The 12,288-nt window shown below is 48.7% G+C and overlaps 1 protein-coding gene across 2 annotated transcripts in view; it reads left to right on the top strand.

Moving 5' to 3' along the window:
- The window catches only part of SIN3B (SIN3 transcription regulator family member B), a 38,881-nt gene that overhangs the window by 16,074 nt on the left and 10,519 nt on the right, over positions 1-12,288 (top strand). For both annotated transcript variants that reach the window (XM_035703620.2, XM_025457932.3), the window contains exons 6-11: positions 2,286-2,408; positions 3,557-3,646; positions 4,099-4,217; positions 9,354-9,561; positions 10,356-10,472; positions 11,617-11,855. In XM_035703620.2, the coding sequence (XP_035559513.1) occupies positions 2,286-2,408; positions 3,557-3,646; positions 4,099-4,217; positions 9,354-9,561; positions 10,356-10,472; positions 11,617-11,855 (896 nt within the window). The remainder of the gene's footprint in view (positions 1-2,285; positions 2,409-3,556; positions 3,647-4,098; positions 4,218-9,353; positions 9,562-10,355; positions 10,473-11,616; positions 11,856-12,288) is intronic.

The following is a 12,288-nucleotide window of genomic DNA, read 5'->3' as shown; positions in this document are numbered from 1 at the left end:
TAGGAGGTTCGTAACGCAGGCGCGGAGCCCCTTCTGCTGCAGCTGTGGGGGGCAGAGCACGCATGCAGTCAGGTAACTGATAAGTGGGCCATGGAGCCTGTAGCAAGGGTGGCCTTACTTCCCTCTAGAGTTTTCTCTTGGTGTCTGAGAGGCGGTGTAGCCTCTTGTCCTCTGATTGCTGTGGTTGCAGCGCCCCCTACTGGGCACCACTTAGCATGTAGGAAGCTGGATGCCTCTAAGCCCACTCAAAAAATAAGCATCTCCCTCAGAACACCTGCCCACACAGTTTATTGAAATAGCATTTGTTATCAATTCAGCAGAGTTTATTGATTAGAGCATCTTGCACTTCTTAAGCAATTGAATCAGTTTTTTAAAAATTATTAAAAACACCCACATATAATCTGTTGTATAATTTGAACTTTATCTTTACTATCCTTTATATTGATTTTCGGATTTCTATTAAAACAGCGGGAAAAAGAAGCCAAAGATGAAATTCAGTACTATTCTAATTAAACATGACCACTTAGCCTAAGTCGGAGTTGACAAACTTTTATAAAGGGCCTGATAGTAAGTATCTTAGGTCTGATGGGTCTCTGTCGCAAAGACCTGACTGCAGCCTTGGATGGGATGTCAACCAGTGGGCATGGCTATGTGCCAATAAAATTTTATTTACAAAAATGGGCTGAGCGTGGTAAATATGTCAGCTCCTGGCCAGAGGGTCTTTGGGGGTGCATCTAACTTACCCATTCACAAATGGGGATGCGTAGTTAAGATGTAAGAACTGTCGGAAGTGTGAAGGAAATGGGGTAATACTGAACTTAACTTCTGGCTGGGGAAGCCTGGCTGGCAAGCAGTGCATCTCCCTGGGGGGCCCCTGGTCCTGCTCAGCATATCACAGTGTCACCTGGCTGCCCCCTTGGAGTTGGTGCCTGCGCCTGTAATGGCATCTGTAATAAGAAATAGCAGTTGAAGATGTTTCCATTTAAGATTCTTAGAGTAGCTTTGAATGTTCAGAAAACTGTCTTCTAGAGAAGTGGAATCCCCCAAGGGCATGGTTTTACCTATAGTTAAATGATAGGTCTTTAAAGTTATCGTTATAATTGTTATCCTTAAAATCATGCATGTTCATAAGAAAATTAAGCATTAGTTAGAATATCAAGTATGAAAAGTAAACTTCCCCTTCCTTGTCTCAGTTTCCTGGTTACTGTACTCACAAGCATCTTCTATACTTTCCCAGAAATTTTCTACACACGTGCAAACAAATGTCTATCCTAAAGAAAAAGTAGAGGGTATCCTGTTTATTTTGCTCCTCTGGTTTTTTCCTTGTTCATGTAAGGATGTATCAGGTATGCCGCAGGGGGGCAGAGGACACAGACATAGAGCTCCCTGGTATCTGATGGTTACTGGCTCTTTTGTTTGGATACACCTGCTCACCCAGCCCACACTTTGAGCTAGTAGTCCTCCCTTCAGGTGGCATCTCCACATCCCTGGTCTGGTAGTGGGGTGACAATGAGCTACCTCCCTGGCCCAGCACACATCTTACAGAAAACCTGAGTTCTGTCTGCCTTCCCCTTGTCTGCTCAGCTTCACATAAATGCCAATCCTGAACTGTTGATAAATATTGCCAACACCCTATAAATACCCCACTTGTGATGAGCATTCCTGGCTACTCAGCATAGAGCCTGGGAGGACCAGTGATGAGCCCACCATTGAATGGTGACATTCCTCAAAACGTGTTTCTTCATTCACAGAAAAGAATACAGACTTGGCAGGAAGGTCCCACAAGTGACCTGGTGGCCATCAGCTGCTTCCTCTTGGTACCAGGGCTTTGTGCAATCCAGTCCTCCCACCTGAAATGCTTTCCCTTCCTATGGGGCACTTGAACATGCAGCCAGACCTGTTGTCAGTGGTCTGTTGGGCAGGCCCCGCACTCCAAAGCCCAGCTCTGGTGTCTCTTGACTGTGCCCTCCTTCCCCTATCAGGATCCTCTCCCATCACGGCCTTCTGTGTACCTTCTCCCACCTTCATGATGTCAAAACTACGATGATCTGGGTATGTGGGTCTCTCTAAGTAAACGAGAGCATCTCAAGAACTGGTGTCTAAGCAATGGCTTCACCTCTTGTGCAGGTGGGGTCCTGGCCCATGGCAGGCAGCATTCGCTGGTGCCATGAGTTGAGCCGAAAGTGGTCGGTTGCTTCCATACATTCAGACACACCAAGAGCCAGTACTGAGGGGCCCAGCTATGTTTCTCCAGTACTAATCACCTCCCATGTTTGTGTTTTTAGTTCACAGGAAATGGGCCATGTGAAATGAACAGTGTCCAAAAGAGTGAGCATGAGAAGAATCTGGAACACAGCAAAAAGCGCTCTCGGCCCTCGCTCCTCCGTCCAGTGTCTGCACCAGCCAAGGTAACCACCAGCTCCGCACATAGATATTCACATATGTGGACACCGAGCAACCTAGCCCCCTCTGTAGATGACGTAGGGAGTAATGTGCAGAAGCCCCAAGCAGTATACCCAGGCCATGGGCTGAGTCTGGACTCTGGTGTCACTGGAATTCACCAACTGTGGGACCTTTGAATGTCTACTTACCTCTAAGATGTCTAATAGGCTGTTCACCTATTACCTGTGGCTCACAGGATTTCTACAAGGAGTGTTACCTCTTCCGGTGTAAACAGAATGTAATCCTAGGTCTGTTTCTTTTTGCCATGGTGGCTCTTACATGGGCAGGGCCGCCATGTGCAGTTGTGCAAGTCCGTCACTGTATAAGGAGTGCCCCATTGAGGGGTGAAAGAGGCCGAGACCCAGCCCCTGTTGTTGCATTCATCACCCACAGTGGTGATTTTCTAATTCCATCATTTTTTGTGTTTTTACTAGTTGGCTTTCTACTTGTAGGAAGGGCTTTTTCTTCATCCCCATTTATTCAGTTACCTATATCAACAGGGACTCAAGGTTATAATCTGTGACTTTTATTGCTTATCTTGGCATCTAAACTATCTCAGATTGGGACAGTGGGGCCCCTTCAAGCTGGCTTCTGTGTCCTCCAGATGTATCCCCTGTATTGGGAGATAGTTTTGTAGGGTCCTCAATGCCTTAAGCATGCAACCAAGTTCTGGTCTAAATCCCATTAGACACATAAGTCTTCATAGAGATCTAAAATCCAGGCTTTTCTGGGATCATCTTGTCCTCTTTCTGTCCCCTTGCTACCACTGTCATAGCCCACAGGACAAAACAGGCAGGGGGTGAGGTTTCTGATATACTACATGCAAGGTTACATCTCCCTTGCGATTCCAGTTTTGTGATGCTCCCCCCTATTATCAAAACCCTAATGTGCTGAAATCTAGAGCCCAGGGAGTAGGTGGAGCGGTTGTGACTGTCACCCTTCACTAAGCCATGAAGGCTGAGGTGGATGGTCCTGAGACTCCTTCCACAGGGGTCCTGGGCAGACCTCATCCAGCCCCTCAAGAGAGTTGCTGTCAAGAGAGCTCAGTGTCAACAGTGCTGTAACTCTGACAAAGATGTACAGGGCCTTCGTGACACAGAATTTCTCTCCACAGAAGAAAATGAAACTCCGAGGTACCAAAGATCTGTCCATCGCTGCCGTGGGGAAGTACGGCACTCTGCAGGAGTTTTCGTTCTTTGACAAGGTGAGCCATTGCGGCCTGCCTCCCCCAGCTCAGATGTGCAGGAAGGGAGGCGGCAGGGTGGGCAGCTGCTGGGTCAGGCCGGGAAGGAGGGACTGGCACCCAGCTTGCACAGTGGGAGGTGGTATGGATAGGAGGCAGCAGAGCTCGGGACCCACACCAGTCTGAAGACACACATTGGCCTCCCTGAAGCTGTATGGCTTTTGTAAAGCCAGAGCAATCGTGGGGCTCCCGTGCAGGGTCAGTGGCAGGAGCCAGCGAGATGGCCCTGTGCACAGTACTGTCTGAGGGGTGAATTAGCTGCCTGGAGAACACTGCCCTGCCAGCCGTGGCTGGTCACTTGAGAGCACATCTGCCCTGATGACTCCGTGTTCACATAGTGACGTCTGGACCAAGTGAGACGAGTGCGTGTGGGGCCTGGCCCTCGAAGGCACCCTCATTCCCTCTCCCCACAGGTTCGCAGGGTTTTGAAGAGCCAGGAGGTCTACGAGAACTTCCTCCGCTGCATCGCGCTCTTCAACCAGGAGCTGGTGTCCGGCTCCGAGCTCCTGCAGCTCGTCAGCCCGTTCCTCGGGTGAGTGACACTTCCTGGGGCTTCCCAGGCGGAATTGTTTCCATAAGCTCTGTCCGCCCTTCTGTTGCTTATGGCTTTCAGAAAATGATAAATACTTTCTTTAATTTTGTTTGTAAATTGCAATGGTTGTGGAGGTAATTCTAGATGGAGCCTGGTAGTGAGAAAGAACACAGGTCCTTGACACTGTCGTGTATCCCCCACCCCCGTGACAACCAGGATGCCGACACTTGCACAATCCACTCATCTTGTCAGGTTTTCCGTGTGTGTGTGTGTGTGTGTGTGTTTATACAACTCCATCACCTCTGAAGGTTCATGTGTCCACCACAACAGTCAAGATACTGAGTAGCTTCAGAACCACAGATGGTTGTGTTGACCCATAATACATCCACGTCTCTCCTCCACCCAGCCCCAGTCTTGGCTCCACACCTCTGACAACCCCTAATCTGCACTCGTCTCCAAAATTTACATAACAGAAGTGTTATCTAAGTGGAATTACACAGTACACAACCTTTGGGGATTGGGTTTTCTTCACCCAACATAATTCCCTAGAAATTCACTTGATAAGTTTTTTAAAATTCTACCAATCAGAAATGGCCAGGAAGAAGGAAATGTCTACTCAGCATCCCTGCTGGCCGGAGAGAGGCCCTGATAGTGAGGTCAGTAGCCTGTTTCCAGCACCTGCTACTGCAGAGCATGGGCTGACCTCAGGGGCTGGGGTAGCTGCTAGGAGGGCAGAGGTTTTCTAGGAGGCGAGTGCACATGCACAGTTCACACACAGTGCACTTTAGGAGGGGAGTCGGACAGCCCCAGCATCGCCTCCTGCTCATCAGCTCTGTCACATTGGGTGAGTTCCTTAACCAGTCTGAATCTTAGTTTTCCTGTTATGAAATGGGGATTTCTAGAGGTACCATACAGAGTTTCAGAGCACTCCAATTGGGCTGTACATATAAGACCTTTAAAGTAGTGTCTAGAACATGGGGTATGTTCATGCATATGACTGCATAGCACCTTATTTAGCTCTAAAGTCATCCCCAGGGACACGTGCTTCCTGAACCCTTTAGTATTTATTTAAAAAATTTTTTTTTAATTTTATTTTTTTTTTTTAATTTTATTTATTTATTCATGAGAGACAGAGAGAGAGAGGCAGAGACATAGGCAGAGAGAGAGGCAGGCTCCATACAGGGCGCCTGATGTGTGACTCGATCCTGGGTCTCCAGGATCAGGCCCTCGGCTGAAGGCAGCGCTAAACCACTGAGCCACCCGGGCTGCCTTCATTTTAAGATTTTTAACTTTTTTTTTTTAAATGTAAAATAAAACACATCCAAAAACCCGTATGATGGATGACTTGATGAATCATTTTTAGGCAAATCCTTTTGTGCTCACCACCTAAGTCACAAATGGACCTTTGCCAGCCCCTGGGAACCCCTCCTCCTCCCATGCCATCCCATCATGCTCCTTCCCCCCTCACAGGTATCACTTGGGGCCAGCATCTCCCTACAGTAAGGATGGCGCAGATACTGTCAAACACGCAGCCCAATCTTCCCTCCTGTCTTGGTTTTGTTTTAGAATATGTCTTGTGAGTCTCTCCCTCCCACTTTATTCCTTCCTGTTTCTGTGTTGGTGCCCCTGCACCTGGCGTGGGTTTCGCTGACTACAGTCCCCATCTTCCATGTCCCCATGTCCATGTGGACATAGTAGTGTCCACGTTCTTTCTGTAGTTCATAGATTTATGTGTTCACTGGGGGTTGCAAAAGAGAGAATCTCAACAGTATTTGTCACCTTTTGGCAGCCCAGGTTAGATGCTTGATTTCTCCCTTTTATTATAAGTGGCTGGATGATGAGTCACATTCCTATCTTATCAAGATCAATTCTTTTTTGTTTTTAATTTTTTAGCATCTTATGGATTCATGGACATGTTTGATGTGTTTCAATAGATTTTTTTTAAAAGATTAATATATTTATTTTAGAGCACGAGTGGGAGGGGCAAACAGAGAGGAAGAGAGACTCAAGCAGACTCCCCACTGAGCATGGAGCCTGCCAGAGGGTTCAGTCCCCCAACCTTGAGATCACAACCCAAGCCAAAACCGAGAGTCAAATGCCTGACCAACAGTGCCACACAGGCACCCCTGTTTCAATTTATTGTACTGTATTGTATTTTTTATTCATTCATAAGAGAGACACAGAGAGAAGCAGAGACATAGAGGGAGAAGCAGGCTCCCTGTGGGGAGCCAGATGTAGGACTCGATCCCAGGATCCTGGGATCATGACCTGAGCCAAAGGCACATGCTAAACCACTGAGCCTTGGGGATCCCTGGGTGGCTCAGCGGTTTAGCGCCTGCCTTTGGTCCAGGGTGTGATCCTGGAGTCCCGGGATCGAGTCCCACATCGGGCTCCCTGCATGGAGCTTGCTTCTTTCTCTGCTCTGTGCCTCTGCCTTTCTCTCTCTCTCTCTCTCTCTCTCATGAATAAGTAAATAAAAATCTTTAAAAAAAAAAAAAAAAAACAACTGAGTCACCCATCCTCAATATATTTTAAAGATGAAGAGGCTAAGGCCCAGAGTGAATACTTCTGACTTCCCTCAGAGATAGCTCTTCAAAGAGAACTTTGCCGTGGTGTTGGATGGGTCTAGGGTGGTCCAGCCCAGAAACTGGCCCTTTGCTTATCCTCTGCTTTCTGGACATGATGCTATCAGGCTGGGCTGCAGCATCCTTTTTTTTTTTTTTTTTTTTTTTTTAAATTCAGTATTTCTTGGATGTCTTTCAGTATCAGATGTGGGCCTACATGATCGTTTATAGCTACTGCATACTATTCCCTTGCTTGTATGCATCATGGGTTTCTCAGCAGAGTCTATAATGATGTTTGTTTCTAGTTTCTTTCTATAGTCAGTGCTAAGGTCATGCTCCATAGGTTGGGATACTCAAAAGTCAAATTAGGGTCATCAGGCAGTGCTTCCTTGGTGATCCTGAGAGGGTACACATGTCAGGGTGACCCTTTCACTTGGGTTAACTTTCCCAGGCTGATAAAGATCTATTAACACTCTGAAAAATGGCCCAGAGCAAGATGGCCTGTTACCCTTGGCTAAACCGTGGCTGGCTTTTTATATGGACTTGGATTGCATGCTCACTCCAGTGGAAGTGGAACTCTCCAGTGGAAGTGTGTTTGTGAGCTCAGAATCCAGTGCTCTGGGTCTGGGCCCTGGCTGGGGAGTGGGTCCTGTTGTTGGAAAGACAAAGTGCTCTGGCCATTGACTGGCCTGTGGAGGCCTGTGTGGGGCGGGTGTGCTGCATGTGGGCCTTGGCCTGCCCAGTTGGCTGCATCACCAGCCCTGCGTCCAAATGGGGACCCTGCTTCCTACCAGCAGAATGAGGGTTGGTTTTTTTTTTTTTTTTTTTTTAATTATTTATTTATTTATGATAGTCACACACAGAGAGAGAGAGCGGCAGAGACACAGGCAGAGGGAGAAGCAGGCTCCACGCACCGGGAGCCCGACATGGGACTCGATCCCGGGTCTCCAGGATCGCGCCCTGGGCCAAAGGCAGGCGCCAAATTGCTGCGCCACCCAGGGATCCCCCAGAATGAGAGTTTTGCAAAATGGCCAAACCTACCCTCCCGCAGTTATCAGTTAAGGGAGAAGAATGCAGGAACTCCAAATTTGAGGTGTTGAGCAGGTGGGCAGTGTTGGGTTGGGGTCAGCTGTTCTCATTTCCATGTGCCTAGAGCAGTGTCGGGGAGGACCTCAGGGGTGTGCAGCAAAGAGCTACAGCGTGCTTTTGCTTGCTCGCCTTCCTGTGATGCCTGGCTGGGTTAGCAGTCGCTTCGACAAAGCCTTTCTCACAGTATGAGCGTCAGTCTGGGTTTGCACGCCCAGGAGCTCTGCCACCTGGTGGCGGTGCTGCCGGAGTTGGGACTGGAGCGGACTGTGTTGGAGTGACCTGTCCCCCTTCAGATCATTCACGGTTTGCCTTTATCACGGTTGTCACTTCAGATGGCCTCCGCACCGTGTTTGTTGATGTCTTCCATCCCTATGTTTCCATTTGCTTGTGGGTTTTCCTCATGAACGGAGTTGGTATGGGGTCCCTACAGCCATTGCACAGTGGACAGCCATCTCAGGAGGGGAGTGTGTGTGTGGTTCATGAAAGAAGGGGGTTGCAGGAGGCAGGATCACCTTGCCACCTGTCAAAGTAACTGCCTTCTTGCCGTAGCATTTTTTTTTTTAAGATTTTATTTATTCATGAGAAAGAGAGAGGCAGAGACACAGGCAGAGGGAAAAACAGGCTCCATGCAGGGAGCCTGATGTGGGATTTGATCCCGGGACTCTAGGATCACGCCCTGGGCCAAAGGCAGGCGCTAAACCACTGAACCACCCAGGGATCCCTGTAGCATTTTTTTTTAGATTTTTTTTTTCTTTTTTTTAAGTAATCTTTACACTCAGCGTGGGGGCTTGAACTCAACAACTGCAAGATTGAGAGCCACATGAGCTAGCCAGGCACTGCCCTTGGTAGGATTTGATATTCATTTAATCACAAATCCTGGTGATATTGGGGGCCAGTTGTATTGAAACCTTCTCATTGCATGGCCATTACATCATGACTTGTGAAAACATGTCTGTGGAAGGTTTTCCCAGGAGAGATCTCCCTCAGGAAGGAAGACTCTGGAGCAAAGATTGGCAGACTCTATCTGTCAAGGGCCAAGGGGCAGTACAACTGAACACTGGCAGTGTTGTGCAAAAGCAGCCACAGATAATACTAAGCAAATGGACACCACAGTATACCAATAAAATTTTATTTGCAAGGACAGGCATGTGCAGCTTGGCAATAGTTTACCAACCCCTAGCCTGAGGCCCAGACTTTTCCAGTTAAAGAACATCCCTAACCCCAGCTTCTGCCAGTCTAAATTGTCAATTCCAGCATGTTTCAAGGCTCTCCTGTTAGTGTTGGGACCTGGCTGGTGACAAAGGGATGAGAGGCAGATTTACTCACACAGTTGAGGACATTATACACATCTGATGCTCAGTTCCACCTCGCCCGTCCTCTCTGACAACCTTTAGGCATCTAAGGGGAAGCCAGTCTAAAATCGCTAGGCCCCTCCCAGAAAGCCCCAGAGAAGCCAACTTACTGTTTGTCTTTATTTCTGAAGGAAATTTCCAGAACTCTTTGCGCAGTTCAAGTCCTTCCTGGGGGTGAAAGAGCTGTCATTCGCCCCACCCATGAGCGACAGATCCGGGGATGGAATAAGCCGGGAAATTGACTACGCATCTTGCAAGCGCATTGGATCCAGCTACCGAGCACTCCCCAAAACCTACCAGCAGCCCAAGTGCAGTGGGAGGACGGCCATCTGCAAGGAGGTAGTGCTCCCTGGCGGCTCACGTCAGCTTTCACCACAAAAACCCGTCACCCCCATGTTTTACATAAAAGAACTGAAATGTTAACCCCCTAAATTTTGAATAATAGTGCTGGGATGTGGCCAAAATGCCTAAGCTGAGATGATGGTTTCTTACCATACTGGTAGCTTTGGCACACTGCAGAGCACCTGGCACTGGTGTCGGCTTTGGCATATTCCTGCATTTAGATTTACGTTTGTTTCAGCCAGGAGCCTGCTTTGTCCCACGTCACTGCCTCTGGTATGTCTCCATTTAGCTTGACCACTGAATACTTTTTCAAAGTTAGTAGACAGGCTGTTACTCTGTTTCCAGAATTCAGTAGTACTTGCTGGATTTCAGGGTATATAGTCCTAGGGTCAGTAAACTAAAATCTGGCCCTATGCCTGTGTTTGTAAATAAAGCTTTATTGGCACATACACATGCCATTATAATGCTTGTGGCTGCTTTACCAGGACAGAAGCAGAGTGGAATAGTCCTCTTACAGACTGGCTGGCCTGCAAAACCTAAAATTTTCATCATCTGGCCCTTTACAGAGAAAGTTTGCCAACCCCTGAAATAGTATCATTTGTTTACAGGACCAAAGTCCTGTTTTCTCTTAAAAACGCTTTAAAATTAAGGTTATTATTTGTATGAGAAGGTAATTTCCTGTAAGAAGTGGATTATGTCCCTTGTCTCCGTATCTTTCATACCGGATCATGGTAAACAGTTCTGGCCACCGAGGCCTCCCGCACTGGTCATAGCATCTCCTCTTGGTCCAGGTGCTGAACGACACCTGGGTCTCATTCCCCTCCTGGTCAGAGGACTCCACTTTCGTCAGCTCCAAGAAAACTCCCTACGAAGAGCAACTGCACCGCTGTGAGGATGAGCGTTTCGAGGTGTGTATGCTGGCATTGTGGGGCCCTCCCAGCCAGTCCTTACTCCTGGCTATGATAGGGGGCGGGGGACTAGGGTCTGAGCCTGTCCCCCATTTCTCCACTTTACCCTATCCTACCTTTCCATCCTGGGATGTATCTTTCTCAGTCTCCTTTCAAGTACCAGGGATTCCAGAACTTTCCAGCAGAGGGCAGCACCTGAAAGTGTCCTTTTTCTGCCTTGCTGCCCTTCAGGCCGGCTTGGCAATGGTGCTATTTCTTTCCATTTTAAACATAATACTTATTTACATTAAATTAATTAACTCAGGTTACCTTAATTCTCGTCATTGAAATGCTTACTGAGATCATTGGATGTTTACGTGCAACCGGTGATTCCCGGGACCCTTCTTTTAGTGGTCCCAGCGTGTAAACTCGCTGGCACAGTGTCACAGCTAGGAGGTTGACATTGACACACCTGAGATCTCACATCTCCATGGTGTGTGTGTATGTGTGCATGTGTTCCCGTGTGTGTGGTGGTGTGTGTGTTGTGTGTACATGCGTATTCCCCACCACCACTCCCCCACCACCAGGTTCCCTCTTGCGGCCCCGTATGGCCCTTTCCACCTCCCTCTCTACCCGACCTTGTCCCTGACCCCTGGCAACCACTGACCTGTCCTCCAGCCCTGTCACTTTGTCCTAAGTGGGATCACAGTGTGTAACCTTGGGGGACTGGCTCCCCATCAGCGTGGCCTGGAGAGTCATCCCAGGGGCAGGGACGACCATGAGTCCACCTTTATTATTGTCTTTGATGCCTGTGAAGTGGGTCAGTATGGAGACCTTTTCCTTCCTCAGATGGGTCCACCCATGTCCTAGCTACTGGATATTCATGCAGGTGGTAAGCCACCCACGAGTCGTGTTTCATGAACACCTGGCTCACACCATTGCTGGGGTCAGACCCCAGCCCTATAACCAACTGTGCTTGTTCTGGGCCCGCATCTGGGCTACCACTTCCTGGCATCCGTCATCCCTCACCCCCCCCACCCCCCCCACCCCCGTCCCAAAACACAGAAGTTAATCATTTCTGTCCAAGCATCTCTTCTGCCAACCCAGGCCTGTCCCCAGGGCCCCACTGCCCCCCAACAGCTGGCCCCTGCCTTCCTCTCCGTAGTTAGATGTCGTCCTGGAGACCAACCTGGCCACAATCCGTGTGTTGGAAAGTGTGCAGAAGAAGCTCTCACGGATGGCGCCTGAAGACCAGGAGAAGTTCCGGCTGGATGACTGTCTGGGGGGCACATCGGAGGTGATCCAGCGCCGCGCCATCCACCGTATTTACGGTGACAAGGCTCCAGAGATCATCGAGAGCCTCAAGAAAAACCCCGTCACTGCTGTCCCTGTCGTCCTGAAAAGGTGTCTCCAGATTCTGGCTGCCCCACCTGTCACAGGCAGTCCCCCTGGGGCTCATTAGTGCTGTTTGTCATCAGTGATTGGGAGGGGGCCCCCGGGGCCCCAGGCTATCTTAGTATGATTTCCAGTCTGTCCTCCTCCTTATGTTCTACTCCTGAGAGAAAAGCACAACTGTTAATTGTCTCATCCTTCTAGAGTTTTCCCCATGCACATAGTCCTATCTAAACATGAAAGGTAACTATTTTAAAGCACAAATAGGATCACCCTATAGCACAGCTTGCCTGTTACTTAGCAGTACATTTTGGGAACCTTTTTGTGCTAGTGAATAGGTATGAAGTAAGTGGCTGCCCTTGACCAGGTGCTGTGTTCAACCCTGGGGTTGCAGAGTAGCTGAGGGAGGTTGACATGTCCCTTCGCCTGGGGCAGTCAAGTATGT

This window comes from Canis lupus, chromosome 20 (genome assembly GCF_003254725.2).
Source record: "Canis lupus dingo isolate Sandy chromosome 20, ASM325472v2, whole genome shotgun sequence".
Lineage (NCBI taxonomy): Eukaryota > Metazoa > Chordata > Mammalia > Carnivora > Canidae > Canis > Canis lupus.
This window is presented reverse-complemented; position numbering and strand designations above follow the sequence as displayed.